Source organism: Diabrotica undecimpunctata, chromosome 6 (genome assembly GCF_040954645.1).
Source record: "Diabrotica undecimpunctata isolate CICGRU chromosome 6, icDiaUnde3, whole genome shotgun sequence".
Lineage (NCBI taxonomy): Eukaryota > Metazoa > Arthropoda > Insecta > Coleoptera > Chrysomelidae > Diabrotica > Diabrotica undecimpunctata.
The window spans coordinates 147,502,430-147,522,913 of record NC_092808.1 but is presented as its reverse complement, the minus strand read 5'-3'; the positions used below and the strand labels follow the sequence as shown (position 1 = coordinate 147,522,913).

Below are 20,484 nucleotides of genomic sequence, written 5' to 3'. Positions count from 1 at the left end.
ACTCTGTGTTATAAAACAGTTGAATAAAATACAGATTCTCGATTCAAATATTTAAAAATTTAATGAACAGCTTACTAAAATAGAAATAACGTCTATTTAAAATGCAATTCATTAATGGCTCAAGGTACAAAGCAGTCCTAGTATCTGCTAATGATATTGATCTTATAAGACTCTCTCTCCGCAAACGACATCTTCAACAAAGTGAAGAGAGCACGAAAAATGTTTTACTTAAAATCAACAAAATAAAAACCAAATACAAGCGAATCAACAGAAGAAAGCAATTCAATACAGAGAATAATTCACTTAAGACCTATTTTAATACATGAATGCGAATCATGGACAATGACTAAAACAAATAAGGAAGAACTCTAAATATTATCATATTGCTACAAATCCGTATAGAATAAGAACACATACTAAATAAAGAAAGCTCTTATAAATATATTGTTTAGGAAAATAAATCGCTTAAGGTAGATCGGACACATGCATAGACGCCAAGATGTCAAACTTGGTTAAAAAACGTAAACTAATTTTTGAAACCAAATTCAGTATTTTGCTTTAATCTGTGCATTCTAAGAATTGCAAGGAAAAACAGACGTTGATAAAACTGTTATTAGAGACATGGGGAATCTAAAAATTGCATTCCACAACATATCTCCTCAACTAAGCAAAAATCCTTAACGAATTGGTTTCTAGTACTCGTACAGAGTATATCGGAATAAAAGGAAAAAGACAGTTAAGCAAGAAGAAAAGTGCAAGCATATACGTTTTAAGGGTGAAAGGATATGCGCCCCATTTTTAGCTGACAAGCTTGTGGAGCATACTATTTCTGGTCCTTAGTTTGCCTTTTAGTTTTAAACAAGATTCTGTGATTGACAACGTGCGATATAAACTATCTACAAGGTATTTATAGGAAATTCAGAGTTCAAGGATTTCATCACACTATTGGATGTTCAGTTTTGTGAAAGCGCCTGTGTTGGGAAAATTGAAGGAGCGTTTCTAAGATTTTCGGGGTTTGGCTTAAAATTAAATCGTAGTTCATTTTTATTATATTTAAGGCATCTATTAGATTTTTCTCCACTCCAGCAACAAAAGTTTTTGGTTGTGCAATGTATGGTCTACATGAAAATCCTAGTATCTACTGGTATCTGTTGATCATTTGTGTAAATGTAATACAGTGTAGGTGCCATTACGCTACCCCAAGCGAGACCGTTTGTCTGCGTTCTCCATATTACCATTGAATGATACGAAAAATCTTCTGTGCTGTAGATATACGCGCATAAAACGATGTTTACAGTTTTTCATACAGTTTTTGGAGAAATGTCCTCTAATTTAATGTGTCGTAGGCGGCATTTAGATTGACAAATACCACCCCTGATACCTGATATCTTTCGTACCCGTTGTTGCTTTTTGCAACAACGGGTACGTTATTACGTACGTTATAAGTATTACGAATAAAAATAAATAAGCAAGAAGAATATAAGTGAACCATATTTAAAATAAGTGACAGAAAAAAGAATATTATATATACATTTACTTCTAAATTAAAAATAAAATACTCGTATGCCTGATCACGAAAGATACAAAATATACAAGCGACAAAGTATTTTTTAAAACAACCGAACATATTATATGTAATAATTGTAATAGATATGTTGGCTATAATCAAATTACCATAAAGTCACCGAAATATTTTATCTGAGTAATGACTCACTACTGATTGCTACGTTACGTTAATACGATACATTTATAGTTAAAAGCGAAATTAGGTGTTATGCCTCCTTATTATTTTAGTATCTGTTACAAGTTACATACTAAAGTATTATAGTAAGATATTGAATTCCCTACATTTAAAAATTGAAATATTGAAATTAGACAGTAAAAAATTATAATTTTAAGATTGATTTACAAATTATTATAATTTAAATTTTACTACTTTATGAAACAAATATTGTACATCATAAAACGTAGCAATCGAAACATCGGAACGTACATTTATATAATAAATTTTTCAGTGTCAATGCATTAAAAAAATACTAATACATAAAAATTGCCTTTTCCAAGCTTATAACAGACACTAACTTAAGTTTAAAAATAATTAAAGCAAGTAATATAAATTACCACCATAAAATATTTAACTACATTAACCAAGTATTTGTGAAATTTCGGGATGACTAAATTGATTGATATTTAAATAAATTTCAAGTTCCAAAACGTACCTGCTGTAAAATTTAAAAATCTACGACTAATCAAATTATTGGCAACATCGGAGGAGTTTAGTTGTGTACGGGGAAGAATACATACGGATCCCAAAAGTGTTTTACCCTATTACGGAGTTCATTTAATCCTACGTGATGGTCGGAGTCTACATAAAGCGCTACCCAGATAATAATATACACGGTGTATATTCTCCTGGAGTTAGTATAATACCGTTTTAGTACGGGGCCCACATTAACCGCTAGATCTATATATATATATATATTTATGTTGTAAAAGATTTCGATGTATTCAAATCCCTGTAATAAAATAAGACCTCATCCCCATTTTCTATATATATTTTATGTCCACAAATCCCTACAAATACCTGAAAGTTTTTGTAGAGAAAGCTTTTAAAACACGATATGGGCGCAATATATAGACTCCTTTTCCTTTTTATACTGTATGTGGTGTAGGAAAATATATTTTACGGACTAACGTTATGAGCTGTGTAGAGGTTAATACAAATCATATTTCAAAGCACGTAGGGTGGAAATGGGAAAGCTGTCATGGTTTAGTTTAAATGACGGTAATGTTCTTTTAGATTTTCTTAAAGGATGACTATGAAGTTTTTTACAGATATTACAGTATTTATTTTATTTGAAAATTAAATATTAAATATAATATGTAATTCAGCATTTTAAAAATTTTAAAACCTGGGATTACTAATTAGGATATTTTAAAATAAACGTCAATATATTGGATATTAGGTTTATTAATTCATTTTGTTGCTATTCTAATGTAACACCATAGCGCCAAAGTTTCTTTAACGCCATAGTATCGACTCTAGCTTACCCAGGGGCAGATATAGCAAGTGATCACAACCTTGTTTTAGCAGACATGAAACTTAAACTAAAGAAATTGTGGCTATCAGAAAAATGTGCATTACATCTTGGAGTCAGATTATACTCAAAGATGTAATCCATCTTCTGTATAGTAGAGAAGTTTGGTACCCAACCAGAACATCAGTATTGGTGGGAAAGAAATAGAACTCGTAGATAGATATAAATACCTGGGACATGAAATTATGATTGGCAGGGATAACCAGACTCATGAACTGAAGAGAAGAATCGGCCTTGGGTGGGCAGCATTTGGAAAACTGAGAGAAACTTTTAAAAGTGAGCTGCCCACATGCCTAAAGAGAAAGGTATTTGATCAGTGCGTCCTCCCAGTCTTGACGTACGGAGCAGAAACACTTACCTTAACAAAAGCAGCAGCTACCAAACTAAGAGTCACGCAGAGAAGAATGGAGCAGTAAATGTTAGGAATAACTCTGCGAGACAGAATAACCAACGAAGACATTAGGAGAAGAACCGAAGGATACATAGCCAGAATGACAGATGAGCGATGGACAAAGAGGTTATTGGAATGGAGGCCAAGGGAAGACAAGAGAAGCGTCGGTCGACCACCTACAAGATGGACTGACGATTTAAGAAGACTCAATAAAAACTGGATAAGAGCGGCGCAAGATAGACGGGGTTGGAAACATGAGGAAGAGGCCTATGTTCAGCAGTGGACTCTTGAGGCTGGATGATGATGAGAGGAGTTCCCCTAAACATTATAAAAACTATCGAAAACCTCTACTAAACAACAAAATGGAAGTCAGAATAGACGGAAAACTTACAGAACCTATAGAAATAGACAGCGAAATAAGACAAGGGGATTCATTGAGCCCCATGCTCTTTAATTTAATCATGGATGAAACCATCAAAGCATTAACAAAAAAAGAGGATACAGAATGGGAAATAAAGAAATAAAAATACTCTGTTATGCAGACAACGCTGTATTGATAGCCCAAGATGAAGATATGTAGTCTGCAAAGACTGGTCCACAGATTTAACATAAGAGCAAAAGAATAATTATATATTAGCATTAATATGACAATCTCATCTCAGAAAACTAAAACAATAGTAATCAGCAAAGAACCAACCAGATGTAAAATAGAAATTAATGGCATTAGTATTGAACAAGTAATGGAAATAAAAACCTGGGAATTACACTGTCCAGCTATGGGTACCTGGACAAAGAAGTGAGAGATCAAGTACAAAAAGCAAATAGGATGCAAAGATGGAGTGGCAACCTTCCATAGAGGTATTAATCCACTAATGAACAAGCAGAATTGCTTATAAAGAGGAAGAAGAAGAAGAAGATAATGATTTTAGGAGTGGATGTTGAAACTTTAAATATTAGGCATAATTAAAATTGTTGTTTATCATTTTAAATATAGTATTTATATAAAATAGTTTCAGTACCACTTTTCTTATCGCAAGATTTAAATCATAAATTACGTCTTAAAACAAAATTTCATTACTTTACTGTTTTTTTTTTCTCAAATTTGTCACCACCTTGTAGAACAAAAATGGCCTTGACACGCCAATGAACTTCAACCTAATACAGCAGAAACGTACACTAAATACCTCAAGTCATTTATACACCATTGATAGCCACAACTATTGATGCGAATCCGAATCAAACTTGAATTTGTCGAGTGAAAGTAGAGATTGTAGGTCACAATTTAAAGACTGTAAACTTTTGCGAATCCAGATGATTCAGCTATGATGCCGTGATCGTTATTGGCTATTGAGTTCAACTTTCTATGATTATCTGTTTATCGATTATACATTTATTCGCTTGTTTATGACTAAACAAACAGGAAGTGCAGGTATTTATTTAAAGTAGTCTTGTTTCATGACATCTTAAAATTTATTGAGTTGTTTGTCACAGCTGTTTGCAGTGCCAGCGAAGACGAATCTTTCTTTTTTACTGTAATAAACTAGAAAATGTATAGGTGTGAATATCGCACTATGTAAACAAAGCAATAGAAACGACAGCTATATGGGACACAGTTTTTTGTGTAAAATATTTACGGAACAATAGAGATTTAATAAATGCCTTGGATATTTTCAAACGTCTTCGTTTAGAATAATCTTCTTTTTCTTTTTGTGTAGACATGACTGCCTATTTTTCAATGTGTCTCTAGTAGTTTGTCGTTCCATCGGCCCTGCTAGCTTTCGAGCGGTCCTTAGTTAGATAATGTGATGCCTAGATATTTACACTTCATCGCTTGTTATATTATGTGACCCCCTAGCACCAATTTACATCATAGTAAATTTACTGTTAAAACCCTATTCATTTTACAAATTCCCAATTGTCAATAGAAGCACGTGAGAGCCAAACAGGGTCTTACTGATTTGTATCATATGAATGATATGTTATTATGAATAATTTAACAATAACTATAACATAAATATAACACAATATAATAACTTAAAAATCAACACCATACAATTTGAATTTAAAATGCTGGCAAGTTTGGATCTGTAACATGAAAATCTGTTTGGCTTAAGGTAATAAATTATATTTAATAGCCTCTTAACGAATGAGACGGCGAATATCATGTTTATAGATGAGAATTTGGTAAACGAATATACTTTTATAACCATACATTTTGTCCTTTTTGGAGAAATTAACATGTTAAATTTGTTGGTGGTTATATTAAATTGGTGCAGCATACGTTGTAAATCATCTTCATTACGTCGATTGAGAGAGTAGTATTGTGTCGTCTGCATAGCAGATTATTTTATGTTGTTTGTTCCCTATTTGGTATCCTCTTACTTTTTTTTTTTATTTCATCCATGATCACGGACAACAGAGAACTCAAGAAGGTCTTACCCCATTCCCAGTTTCAATTGGGCCAATTAGTTCTTCTACTACTTTTACTTTTATTGTATTGTTCTGGTAGACATTTTGGTTTGATTACTCCTCTTGCGTACAATAAATGGGTAATAACGTGCTTCAATTTGACCCTGTCAAATGCCTTCTTAAGGTCCACGAAACACAAATATGCCAGTTTGTTGTATTTTAATAATTTCTCTGCATCTCTCTTGTCTCAATATAAATATAGCGTCGCTGCATGATCTTCTTGACCTAAAACCTTGTTGTTATTCTGCTAGTATTATAATTTCATTAATCTTATTTGGTATTTTATTTTGGTAGTCACTTTGGTAGTTATTTTTGGTGTTTTTTTTTTGAAGAGAGGATGCTTAATCTCTATTCTTGTGGTATTCTGTTTTGTTCTATTATTTTTTGGATTCGTTTTAATAATTGTTTGGTTAGATCTGGTCCTCCATGCTGTAGGAGTTCGTTCTAAATTTTGTCATCTGCTGGTGATTTTCTATTTTGTAATTTCTTTAATGGTTTCTTTACCTCTCCTTCCTGTGTAATATTTATTTTTTCGCTGGTGTTGGTGGTTAATTATCTTCACTGTTAGCAAATAGGTAACAAATATCTCATTCAGCACTTGGATTATTTCTTGTTCTTTTATGTTAAGCGATCTAATGTTCCATGTAGTAACTCCCGTCTGGGTTTTGGGTATTTTTTTCTTGTCCTTATTTCTTGCCGTAGTCGTCTTTACAATTTAAATCCGGTTTCGAGCTCCCACGTTGTTTTTACCAAGTTCGTATTTGCCAATTATACCTTTACTCAGTTTATCTGCAACTATAAGATTAAGAGACGATAATATTTTAAGGTTTCTCCAGTGGTGTCCTCTCATTTTGTATGAAACATTTAAGCATTTTACTTTGCTCTCCCATCTAACACTGAACACCAAACTAGGTGAAAGAGCTTCGTGCTTTAGAGCTCTCTTGTTGAATCCATGTTATTTACTGTCTGAAGAGCCTTTTAAAATTAAAGACAATCAAAAATCCTTCCATTACAAAGAAATGCGATAGACAAAAACTAAAAGAAGAAGAATTTAAACATCACTTTCAGCAGACAATGAACGAAAAAATTCGAGACAACATCACACAAGTATACAATGTACCAACAGTCGAAGAAAGATGGGATAACATAAAGACTGGTATCATCGATACAGCAACGCAAAGTGGAACTGTCACCCATTATAAAAAGCAAGCGTGGATGAAAGATGAAATAATCGAAATGATGGACGAAAGAAGACAGCTTAAAAATAGAAATAACTCAGAGTATAAACGAAAGCATAATCTGATTTGAAGAAAAATCAGGGAAGCCAAAGAGTTATGGATGCGAGCAAAATGTAAGGAACTAGAAGAATTGCAACGAAAACATGACGAATTTAACACACATAAGAAAATAAAAGAAGTTACAGTACACAAAAGAAATACACCCATAACATTAACGAATAATGAAGGTCGTGCACTATCCCTAGAAGACGAAGTAATGGAGGAATGGGAAAACTACATTAAAGCATTATTTTAGGATGATCGAGGATCACTACCTAACTTAAGTGAAAATACAGGACCATCAATCTTAAAAGCTGAAGTGGAAAAAGCCATACACCAAGCCAAAAAGAACAAAGCCAGTGGACCAGAACAAATATACAGCGAATGGCTAAAATTACTCTGAAATGACAATATAAAAGAACTCACTGTACTTTTCAATCAAATATATGATACCAGTGAAATTCCATCTGACTGGTTAAAATTGATCTTTATTCCTCTACCTAAGAAACCAAACGTTAAGAAATGTAGCGATTGTAGACTCATTAGTTTAATGAGCCATGGTGTTAAAATACTATTGCATATTCTTCTAAATCGAATTAACAAGTGCGAAGAAATAATTAGTCAAGAGCAGTTCGGGTTCCGGAGATGCCTTGGAACTAGAGAAGCACTATTTTCTATGCAAACACTCCTTCAACGATGTTGGGAGGTAAGAAAACCCGTATATATGTGCTTGATTGATTTTAAAAAGGCTTTTGATCGCGTTCAGCATACCAGACTAATTACCGCCTTGCAGAGCATCCAACTAGATGAGAAAGACATCAAACTTATTTGTCAAATGTGTACTGTCTCTCACCCTCTTTAACGTGTATTCTGAGAATCTATTTAGGGAAGCTTTAAAAGATCTAAAAGGAATTATCATAGGAGGAGAAATAATTAACAATATACGGTACGCCGACGATTCTAGCTGAAAACATCTACGATCTGCAGGAGCTAATCAATAGAGTTGATATGGAATGCACAAATTGGGGACTGTCGATAAATATCGATAAAACTAAATACATGGTGACCAGTAAAGTGGATATCGGCGCAACCCAACTGATATTAAACCAACAACCGCTGCAGAGAGTTCAGAGATTCAAATACTTTGGATGTTGGATTACCCAAAATCTGGATCCATCCTTCGAAATTCGATGTAGAATTGAACAGGCAAAAAATTCATTTCAAAAATTCAAGCCTTTATTATAGAATAACTCATTAAATTTGGAAATCCGTGAAAAGTTTACAAGATGTTACGTGTGGTCTGTACTTTTGTATGGATGTGAAACTTGGACTTTAAACGCCGATATCATGAATAAAATTGAGGCGTTTGAGATGTGGTTGTATCGAAGGATACTAAAAATTCCATGGACTAGCAGAACCAGAAACGAAGAAGTTCTTCGAAGAATGGGACATCAACGAACTCTATTAAATATTATTAAGAGGAGTAAACTAGAATATCTTGGACATATAATCAGAGGACCAAGATATGAGTTCCTTCGGCTAATTCTCAACGGTAAAATCGAAGGAAAGAAATGGATAGGACGGAAGAAACTCTCTTGGTTGAGGAATTTGCGGCAGTGGACAGGTTTGACAGCGGACCGATTGCTACACGTAGCGCAAGACCGAGATCAGTATAAAAATATTATAAGCATGGTAGTCGCCGACGTTCCGTAGGGATATGGCACTCTAAGAAGAAGAAAATGAAATATTTATATAGCACTTTTAAAGACAATAATTTAGATAATAATTAGTTCAAGAAATTTGATATTTTAAAATGTTTGTGCCTCCAAAAGACAATTAACCTCAAGTGTACTTGAACTTGAAAATATGTGACAACGCCAATTTTATAGAGAGAAAGTTAAAAATATAAAAGTATATCTTAAATAGTTACAACATAATAATTAAACCAGATCATATTATGTGAAAAATGAATACTTAATATAAAATATTTGAGTTAATACTTCTTTTTTTTTTCAAACAGTTGTTAAAAAGTGAAAAAAAATATTGTTTTTATATTTTGGTCAACACCTCCCAAGCAACAAAATATTTTTAAATCGAATTGCAATATTAGTGACGTTTAAATTAGTTTAATAATATTTTCTTATTGGTTTTTCTTAAATGCGTTTGTGTTTGATTATAAAAAGCTTAGAATCTTTGCCGGATATATAAAAGAATTATATTATTCTACTTACGTATGTGCTGGTCAAATTGCACCGGTTGTTCGAGTTCCAGTAAGGCCAAGTCATTTTCAAACGTCTGTGCATCATATTGTCTGTGTACTATCACCCTCTTGACATTTCTGCTAATGGGCCTCTTCTTCTCCAAATCTCCAGATATATCGAACTCTCCGAAAACCGCTACGAGCGATGCCAAGAATCCTGGCTGGCAATGGGCAGCAGTCATGACATACTTGTGACTAATTAGTACGCCTCCGCACTTATTTTTGGTAAATAGTCCCAACCAGGTGGATTCTCTAACCAATACTTGCCAAGGAAATTCTCCGAACTGCGCTCCTTTTCCTCCAACGATTTTGGCTGCCCGGACTAATGGACGGATACCACATTCTGAAAAGTGGAAGTTCGATAAAAATCTGGTTCAGTATGAGAAAACAACATTCTGGTTCTACCATTACATTATAGGTCTGCTAAACAGATAAAATATATAAAGAATACTTACACACCTCTCTTTTTTAATAAGAAACTGACAACTTTTATTCAAAAAATAACATTCTATGCAGTTTCAATCGTTGTATGTTTTATACACGATTATAAAACAGTCTACAAGATCAAACTACTTTGTACACGCTGCTAAAACGTAGATGAAGGTAACATGCCTGACCAAAGAAAAAAAAATCATCCAGTAAAATGTTCAGAAGAGTCCACTACTACTGTTCAGTCCTAATTCACAACATAGCTGGTATGATTTCTTTCACATTGGATTAAATTCCGGAGCAAAAGATACGTTATGAGAACGATTCTGCATAATATTGCTTTCTGATGCATGATACTGCATTCAGCTCATAATATGCTCAATACCCCATTCCACCAAAGAGTAGACGTTTTGGTAAGATTTTTCAACATTTTCAACTCCAACTACTACTTTTTTTTTCAAATTTTCCAAATTCTTTTGGATAAATGTGACGAGTAATTTTATAAGAGTTTTTCAACGATAAAAAATGACAAGGGAAGAAGGGTTTACAAAAGGATAGTTCTGTATTACTTAAAAATGAAACTAGGTTTTGTTTTTATATAGTTTATAAAAAGTAGGAGTTCGCAGTGGACCTAGTCCACAAGAGGAAGCTTGTGGACTAGGTCTTCAAGTTATAGTCTTCTTCTTCTTCTTCTTCCTCTTTATAAGCAAGTCTGCTTGTTTATTGGCAGATTAATCCATCTCCATCTTTTGCACGGTCGTCCGATACTTCTTTTTTTGATTAATGACTTATCTCTTACTATTAAGTAAGTCCGATACTTCTTTTTTTGATTAATGACTTATCTCTTACTATTTTGACGACACGGTTCTCCTCCATTCTGCTTATGTGGTTATTCCATTCTTTTTTTCTACTTTGTGTCCACTTTCGATCTTTCAGCGTATTCCTTGTAATTCTTCTCAGTACTCTCATCTCTGTTGTTTCCAGTAGCTTTTGCGTTATAGCTGCGTCGGGTCTTATTTCTGAGGCATATATCATTATTGGTCTTACAATGGCTTTATAAATTCTTGACTATATCTCAGTGTTAATGTGGCTGTTTCGCTATATAGTGTTATTATGGCATCCTACCAGTCTATTTGCTTTTTGTACTTGATCTCTCACTTTTTTTTCCAGGTCTCCATAGCTAGACAGTGTAATTCCCAGGCATTTTATTTCCATTATTTGTTCAATACTAATGCCATCAATTTGTATTTTACATCTAGTTGATTCTTTGCTGACTACTATTGTTTTAGTTTTCTAAGGTACGATTGTCATATTAAATTCTTTTGCTCTTATGTTAAATCTGTGGACCAGTCTTTGCAGACTGTCTTCATCTTGGGATATCAATATTGCGTCTGCGTAACAAAGTATTTTTTGTTTCCTATTCTGTATCCTTCTCCTTTGTTAACCCTCTGTCTTATTTCGCTGCCCATTTCTATAGGTTCTGTAAGTTGTCCATCTATTCCTACTTCCATTTTGTTGTTTTGGTAGATGTTTTCGATAGTTTTTATAATATTTAGAGGAACTTCTCTATTATATAGAAGATGGATTACATATTTAAGACTTACTCTACCAAACGCTTTCTTTAGGTCAATCAGACACAGAAATTTGTAATATTTTAGCCTCGGCTTTTGATAAAATCGGCCAAGGAAGTTTTTGGTGAAAGAATTATAAATAAAAATAAATCGTTACCAAGGCGAAGAACTTCATGGTTTTGTAAAGAAGTGAAAGAAAAATGTAAAGAAAAGAAAAAAGCTTACCTGAAATACAAGACAAAGACAATTAGAAACGAAACACATGCACTTGTAAGAAAAATAAGAAATGATTACTGGGAACGGTTTTCGAAAGAAATGGAATATGATTTTTACGGTCTGCAAAAGGAAATACGGCGCTTCATAAGAAGTCAAAGAACCGAGGTAAAGGAACCAATAGAACCAAAACACCTAGAAAAGGATACGTGGATTGAGAACCTAAAAAAGCTCTATGCAGAGGAAGAACAAACGACACTAGAACCGGAAACACCAGAAATTACCACAAATGAAGAACTTAATATAAATGTACAGGAAGTTCTGAAAATACGTGAGAACCTGAAGAACAGAAAAGCAGCAGGTAAAGATGGGATTTATTTTAAAACGAATTACTAAAATATTGTGAAGCAGCAGTGACAGAACAATTTAATAACATTATTTAATAAAATATTAAAACACAATAAAATACCAGAAGAATGGAGAACAAGCGAACTAATTCTACTAGTCAAAAAGGAGATAAAAAACAGCCAGAAAACTACAGAGATATAAACTTGTTAAATACTAAGCTAAAACTTAGGTACAACTAAAATTTTACAATTACGTACTAATAAATCAGAGAATAAGTTTTGCATATGAACAACAGGTTTTTCGTAGTGGAAGATCGTGTACAGAAGTTATAGTCTAAAATTGAATATTTTCCACAATCAAATGTTTCCGTCTTTGTACAAGGCAATTTCAATGAAACTTGATCAATATAATATTAAAAACTCTTTTCCTTTTATTTTCCATTGCTACTATACCGGAACCGATTTACTGCATAACATGATACAGATCTTTATACCATCCAGTATATTTGGGATATGTTCGAAAGACAGATTGCTCCTCATCTGCATATTACTCATACTCTTCAAAGTCCTCATCCTTCTTGTACAACTCAGAATTTATTATCTCACAAGGAAATTAATAATTCACTTATTGTAAGTATGTCAAGAGGGTGTCAAGCTGTAATTAATGTTGCTAGAGAACATACAGATTATTATTCAAAAATTTGTTTAAATTTGCATGGTATACATTTTTTATTATATTATTAAGAATTCAAATTAAATTATCTTTTTAAATTTTGACAAAGTGAAAATATATTACGCCGAATCAGGAATTTTAACAGGAACAGTTTTTAAAAATATTTATTATCAGAATGTTGTGTACACGAGGAAAAAATATTCCTTAGACATTTCTGTTGTACTTGTTTTAGATTTTCTTATTTATAGAAATTAAAAAGACTAGGAATAATATAAAGATTATAAAAACCGTCAGCTGAGTGGGAGATATGGATGTACAATTATTGTACACCAACATTAATTGTAGTAAAAATGTAAGAAAGACATCTAAAAACGGGAATCTAAAAGTTGCATCCCACAACATATTTCCTTATCTAAGCAAAATTCTTTAGTAAACTGGTTTATTGTACTCATAAAGAGTAAACCAAAATAAAAGAAAACACGCATTTCATCCTACCAGGCGCTCTGATGAATCCTGCTAGGATAAAATACGTATCAGCGAATATACAGAGGTACTATACGTAATATCAAATCTTAACTGTCTTTTCTTTTAAAAAGAAAAACTTTGAAACAGAAATAAAAAAATAAACATAATGGAAAAGAAGCTAAACAGAAATATTGACAAAAAGTTGAAATAGCAAAGAAAGTATGGCTACAGGAGACTGCAGTGTAGTAGAACAATTACAAAAAGAGTACAACTTCAAAGCACTTAACAAAAAAATTAAAAAGGCGACAGAAATTTGGAAACCCAAAAAGAGAATCATGGTGAAAAATAACCACCATGGTGGAAATAAAAACGGATTTAGGCAAACAAAAAGAGATTTGGTGATAATTTCTTTTAAACTTTTACAAACATTAGATTTTATAAACATTAGATCCATAAAATACTCTAAAAATCAAATATGACTGAAGCGTTTTGCATACCTCGGTACCTGTTGCATTTAAGGATAACAAAAGTAATTAAACACATAGAAAAGACCTAGTCATACTCAATCATACTTTATTATCTGAATTGTGAATGCGTTTCTTTAACAATATATTCTCGCTAAATAAGCAAGCAGAAAACTCACTTACATTTACTAGTAAATAATATCTTAAGCAATATTCAAAAAAGGTCGACAAAGACGCTCTCTCTAGCCCACTTCTTAAACACCAGAAAGCCTATATTTTGATCAGCGATTTAAAACTAATACCAAACAGACATAAAAAGATAAACTCTATTACCATATCTACTACATAGGTGTGAATTATTACCTGATAATTGCCTCAGGATAGGCAAAAAACCATCGACGCAGGTTATACATGGAGAAAAAAAAGAAGAGTATAGACGTCTTAGAAGAGAGGAAAAACGTATCCATCGACAAAAGAAAAGGAAATACGAACATAACACTCTCAATGAGATACAAAGTTTATTCGGTAACAATGAAACGAGGAAATACTACAAATCATTAAATAATAGTTGTCGAGAATTTAAACCACGATCAAAAACTTGTAACGACATCAACGGTGAAATTCTACATGAAAAAAACTCAGTTCTTAACAGATGGGCACAACATTTTAGCGAACTTCTAAATATAAACGATATTGAAGGGGGTTACAACATAGACAATCAACAAAATCTACAACGTCAACTACACAGTGAAGACCCAACAAGAGAAGAAGTGTCAAATGCCATCCTAAAACTGAAAGACAATAAAGCCCCAGGAGTCGATAAAATCTGTACGTGGTAATCTACGTTTTGCAGTAATCCATAAACTAATAGTACTTATATGACAGAATGAATTGGTACCAAAAGTAAATAATATGTCCTTTGCATAAAAAGGGTGATCAACTGGAGTGTAAGAACTATAGAGGCATTACTCTGTTAGCATCTGCGTATAAAATCTTTGGCAAATTATTGTTTGAAAGTTTTAAACATTTTACAAAGAATATTGTTGATCAATATCAATGCGAATTTACCGCTGGAAAGTCAACTATAAATCAAATTCAAGCACATAGGCAGATTTTACAAAAGTCACCACGATATAACATAGATACACACCATCTCTTCGTCGACTTCAAAGTACCCTATGAGAATGTGAAAAGAACTGCATTATATAATCCAATGATAGACTTTGGAATCCCACCTAAGTTAGTTAAGTTGACCCAACCAAAATGCAAAACGTAAGCGCATGCGTTAGAATTGAAGGAGGAAACTGTACGTTCTTCCACCATTATTAATGGTTTAGGACAGGGAAATTCGCTGGCGTGTCTTCTCTTAAATATTGCCTTGAAAAAGGCAATGAGACAGTTAAATATTGGAATGAATGGAACTATTTTTAATAGATCGACGAAAATTCTCGCATTCGCTGACGATATACATAGTTATAGTGGGTAGAAGTATGAGAGAGATAGTGTAGTGGTTTACAAGGCTTGAGGACGCGGCAAGTGAATTAGGACTTGTGGTAAACGAGGAAAAAACCAAATATATGTTAGTTTCTAAAAACCCCCGAAATATCCAACAGAGAATTTAGATTAACAACCATACCTTTGAGCAAGTTAAAGAATTCACATATCTTGGATCGCTAGTAAACGCAAAAAAACACGACAAGGGACGAAATAAAAAGACGCATAGCAATAGCAAACAGAACTATTCACGGTCTCCTTCTTCTTCTTTAAGTGCCGTCTCCCGATCGGAGGTTGGATATCATCATCACTATGTTTACTCTATCTACTGCTGCTCTGAATAGTTCTATAGAACTGCATTTAAACCAGTCCCTTAAATTCTTCAACCATGACACTCTCCTTCTTCATATACTCCTTCCTCCCCTTATCTTTCCCTGTATTATCAGCCTTAGCAGTTCATATCGCTGTCCCCTCATTACGTGTCCTAGATATTGTAACTTACTTATTTTTGTTGTGTTTATTATTTCGCATTCTTTGCCCATTTCTCGCAATACTTCCGTATTAGTTTTTTTCTGTGTACATGCTATTCTAAGCATCCTCCTGTGACAACACATTTCAAAGGACTGTAACTTATTTATGTGCTCTTGCTTTAATGTCCAGCTTTCAAGTCCATATTGCAGTATCGAAAACACGTAGCATCTCAGGGCTCTTACTCTCAGTTCTAATCTAAGGTTATTGTTGCAGAGAATTGTTTTCATTTTTACAAACGCATTTCTTGCTATTTCTATTCTGGCTCTTATTTCGGTTGTTTGATCATTATTGTCTGAAATCCAGGTTCCTAGGTATTTGTATTTATCAACCCTTTCTATCGGTACATTTCCCAAATGTATGTTTGTTGGTATATTTGTTTTCTTTTCATTTATATTTCTCTCCAGAAACATTTAAAAAATAAAAATATAAAGCGTACAGTAAAGCTCAATATATACAAGACTTTAATAAGACCGGTTTTGATATATGGGGCTGACACGTGGACCTTATCTCAAAATGACGAAAGACTTCTTGGTATGGAAAATGGGCTATGGTGTCGAAGATACAACTTTGAACTATATCAATTATACACCGATCCACATATTGTGAAATTCGTAAAAGTGCAGAGACTTAGATCAGTTGAACACATAGACTGACTAGGATGTCAGATCACGAATACATGAAGATATTAACATTTTCAACCAGAAAACACAAGAAGTAGAGGACGACCACGAAGGAGATAGATTGATGATGTGGAAGAAGACCTACAGATTCTAAGAATCTGAAGATGGAGGAATGTTGCCAGGTATCGACAGGAGTATCGCCTTTCTTGTGAGCAGGCCAATATCCACAACCGATTTTCGAGCCACTTATGATGATGAATTGCCCCAGTAGACGAAGAAACCATCAGAAAGTTGAATAGCTTCTGAGCCAGATGGCGTTCATAACAGGCGCATAAAAAACATTTTTTTTAAATTTAGAACAGGTAATATTGTTCAGATACTCCAAATCGTTAAAAAACTATCATGAAGTTAATAAACAAGACCAAGATACAGATCAAGATCCAGAGAAAGACTTAAATTCAGATCATCAGTGCCCTTTACGAAGAGATTGGATTTTCTAAGGCCCTCAGTTGGGAAACAGATAAAAAACCCTAAATATATGGCGCACCTCCACGCAATGCTTATTAAACGCCAATAACACCAATATGAATACCTAAAGTAAAATCCTGAGAAATTCCATAAAAAAAAAAGATTTGATCATCCATCAGCATGAATCTACAAATTAACTAATATCCGCATAATCCAAAACTGAATCCAGTCTCTTGGCAAAAAATACTTCCTGAGAACCATAAACGGCACAAATATCTGAGCAAAAGAGCTTCTACGAACGCCCTTCCACCACCAAGGACAAAAACTTACTCGATTTATCATAATAGAGATCCATTCTCATCGTACTAAACAAATTACTCTAAGCTCCTAAAATTAGAAGATAATGAACTCCTAAGTAGTACTTCAACTCTCTAAAAGAAACTCATCAAATACCACATTCTATAAAGTCTCCAACAGTAACAGTTCAATGTAGAACTTCATTCTCCCTGCAGTGCAGCTTATAAACGGAGATGTACTTCTCACATTTCCTTTTTAAACATTCTTCTAACCTCAATCCACGCAACCCTCACCCACCTGTGGCAACCCTTTCTCGAACAACGACATTCAAATTTAAGTTAAGATAAAAAATGTCAATTTATGTACCCTAAAAATGTAATAAAATAAAAAAAAATAGTAAATAGGTACTCACGTGTTCTGTAATCTTCACTATCAATGACTACGTTGTCCGTAGAATGTTCAATAAACGTTGGAGTGGTTGTTAAAGGCTTCTTGGTTGGTTTAGTTTTCTTAATAGTGGTGATTGGTTTTTTAGTTGTAACTATTGGTGTAGTTTTTCTATTACCAGTCCTCTTTGTAGTAGTTCCAGGTCTCGACGAAGTTGTGAGTCTTGTATTTACTGGTCTTAAAGTAGTAGCTGCTGGTCTTAGCGTCGTAATTACTGGTTTTTTAGTGACATTTCCTTGCTTCAAAGGTTTTTTTGTGGTACTTTTTGTAGTAGTGCCTACTGATAAGATCGTAGAATTTCGTCGGTTATAAACAACATCTTTTAGTCCGTGGAAAGGTTCTTGTAAGCCTTCTATTATTTTATTTACGAATGATTCTACATTGGCGTTTAGTGCTTCATCCTCTATAAATACCGGTGTCGTGATATCGTTTTCGCTCAATGGGTGAATGTTGGACATATTTAGGTTGGGGTTTCTTACAGGTGGGAAATTAATATTATCATCATCTGGCGCTGAAGGTATAGTTCCCACTTCAATAGTGTCTGAATAATCTTGTGGCCTGAAGGACGAACTAGGTTTTGGAGTAATCAAAATAGTTGGAGAGGGTCTTTCACTAGAACCGAAGGAATTAAGCAGGGGTCTTTCCGTTGTACTATAAATATTTTGCGTGACATGCTGATTTATAGTGACGTGGTGAACTGGTTTACCAGTAGGTGGTTTTCGTTGTGGCAATGCAGTAGGTCGTTGTAAAGTAACAGGGTACTGTTGCTGCTGGTATGTACTTGGATTAGTAAATTCTGAGCTAATTTCATCGGTTACTGGTCCTAAAACTATTATTGTAGGAGCTGGTGTTGAGAATGTACTTGAAACTGGTCTTGAGCTAACACTAAAGGTTGGACCAACGATGTGTGAAGTCATAGTTGATGGCGGAGGCCGTCTTGATGGAGTAGAGCTGTACACATATGATGTAGAAGGAGGTTTAATGGATGTAACGAATGCAGTAGGTGAATAGGCATATGTTGTTTTGGTGGAAGTAAAGAAAGAAGAGTTAGGCATATTAGTAGATTTTGTAGTAGATTTCTTTTTGGTGGGTTGTGTACGTCTTGGTGGGAGGGTGGTACTAAAAACATAGGAAGTAGAAGGTGGTTTCCTAGAAGTAATTACAACTTCGCTTGGTGGTCTTCGCGTAGCCAGAGTCGGCCTTCGTGTAGTATTACCATTGATAACTTGTAATATGTTTACAATGGAATCATACTCTTGTGTTTTGTTTGGTTTTGGAGCATTGTGATTGATAGTAGGAATTCTAACGTAATTATTATCATTAGGCTTGATTGGTTTTGGTCTAAAGATTGGTTTGCTAAAACCAGAAATAGTGGTGTACTCTAAAGGTGCATTCGATATCGATATAGCTATGATAGGAGTATTTTGATAGTCGTCATTTTTAAGAGTTGTTCTTTTTTCGTCGATAGGTTGGCTGGTAGGCCTAAAGTAATCAGGGTCAATTTCGTTCTCTAAGTGATTAACTAACAAAGTATCTGGGGCTTCTGGATGTGTCACACCAGCAGTAGAGAAGTGCTGATTATTACTGACTTGAACCACTTCATTATCCATAGCAGTGGGAAGCACTCCCGGGTGGAGTAAAGATTCGGCTATTTGTGAAACTCCAAGTGAAGTTATATCTAAAGGGGTCGTAATGGGTCTTCTAGTAGAAATACCATTTTCTACTATATATGGAGAAACACCTTCTTCTTCCACAAATTCTCCCACAGAAACTCCCGGCGGAAGTTGACAGCAAGCTCCAAAGAGAAAACCGTCCATGCACGCACCAACTACTAGGCCATTCTTTTGTCTACATTCGTGGTTAAACATACATATATTTGGACCTCCCAAAGGTTCTGCTGGTGGACGGCTCGGCTTGCAATATCTAGGTGTGATTCGGTAACCTCCAAACAACTTTCTTGCACCTGAAACAAGAAATATTATTTATATTAAATATTTATATTAAATTCCAGTAGAAAGTGTAAATGAAAATTTACTTCTATCAAATATTTACACGATATATTTGGATAATGTAAAAAACATATTAAACTAAATCTAATAAATTCTGCTTTCAATACTTATTTCAATACTTATGTTAGTATTGTTTATTTAAAAGGTATATATCTACTTATTTATTACGACGTTTATATCATTTTGTTCATACCGTATATTTTACCTTTTGTCTTGAAAAATCATTCTGTAAATATACAGTGTGGAACCCGCTTATGGAATAAAATTGTTTGTCCAATTTTTTTTCAGTTTTTTTCATGCACTTTCCATAAGGAGCTAAAATGGCAGATACTACCCAAGTTTCTCGCAGACGAAATTGTCGAAAACCCGCAGAATATAGACTTGCATATTTCTTGCGAGGCCTCTTCCAAAACGGAGATAATAGCAGCTATCAAATCTCTGAGAAACAACAAGTCACCGGGAATCGATAACATTGCTGCTGAAATACTTAAAGCTGATCCGCATCTAACTGCTGAACTTTTGCTCCCCATAATCCGAGAGGTGTGGGAAATAAACCACATTCCAGCGGGCTGGAAAAAAGGTAACATTATCAAGCTTCCATAAAAAGGTAACCTCACACTGTGCAAAAATTGGAGAGGAATAACCTTGCTTACTGTCATAAATAAAATTTTCACGACCATCATACTGAAAAGAATAACAAACAAGGTTGAGTTTCGAGCTAATCAAGCAGGCTTTAGACCAGAATCCTCCTGCATAGACCACATTAATACTGTGAGGGTAATAATGGAACAATCGGTTGAATAGAACAGATTTTGAACGTGCCTTTGATAGCTTGTCTCGCGCTGCTGTATGGAAAATTTTAGAGCTAAGAAACATCCCGCAAAAAATAATTTCTATTATAAAGTCACTATATACTGATGCGAAATGCAGCGTGACACACAATGGAATCAACAGTGACGAA

The 20,484-nt window shown here is 34.0% G+C and overlaps 1 protein-coding gene across 1 annotated transcript in view; it reads right to left on the bottom strand.

Annotated features, from left to right (window-relative positions):
• flz (transmembrane serine protease filzig) overlaps positions 1-20,484 on the bottom strand; it is a 162,993-nt gene that overhangs the window by 33,846 nt on the left and 108,663 nt on the right. Inside the window, exons 2-3 of the mRNA XM_072535710.1 lie at positions 17,480-19,477; positions 9,467-9,838 (exon numbers count right to left, since the gene is read on the bottom strand). Coding sequence (XP_072391811.1) covers positions 9,467-9,838; positions 17,480-19,477 — 2,370 coding nt within the window. The remainder of the gene's footprint in view (positions 1-9,466; positions 9,839-17,479; positions 19,478-20,484) is intronic.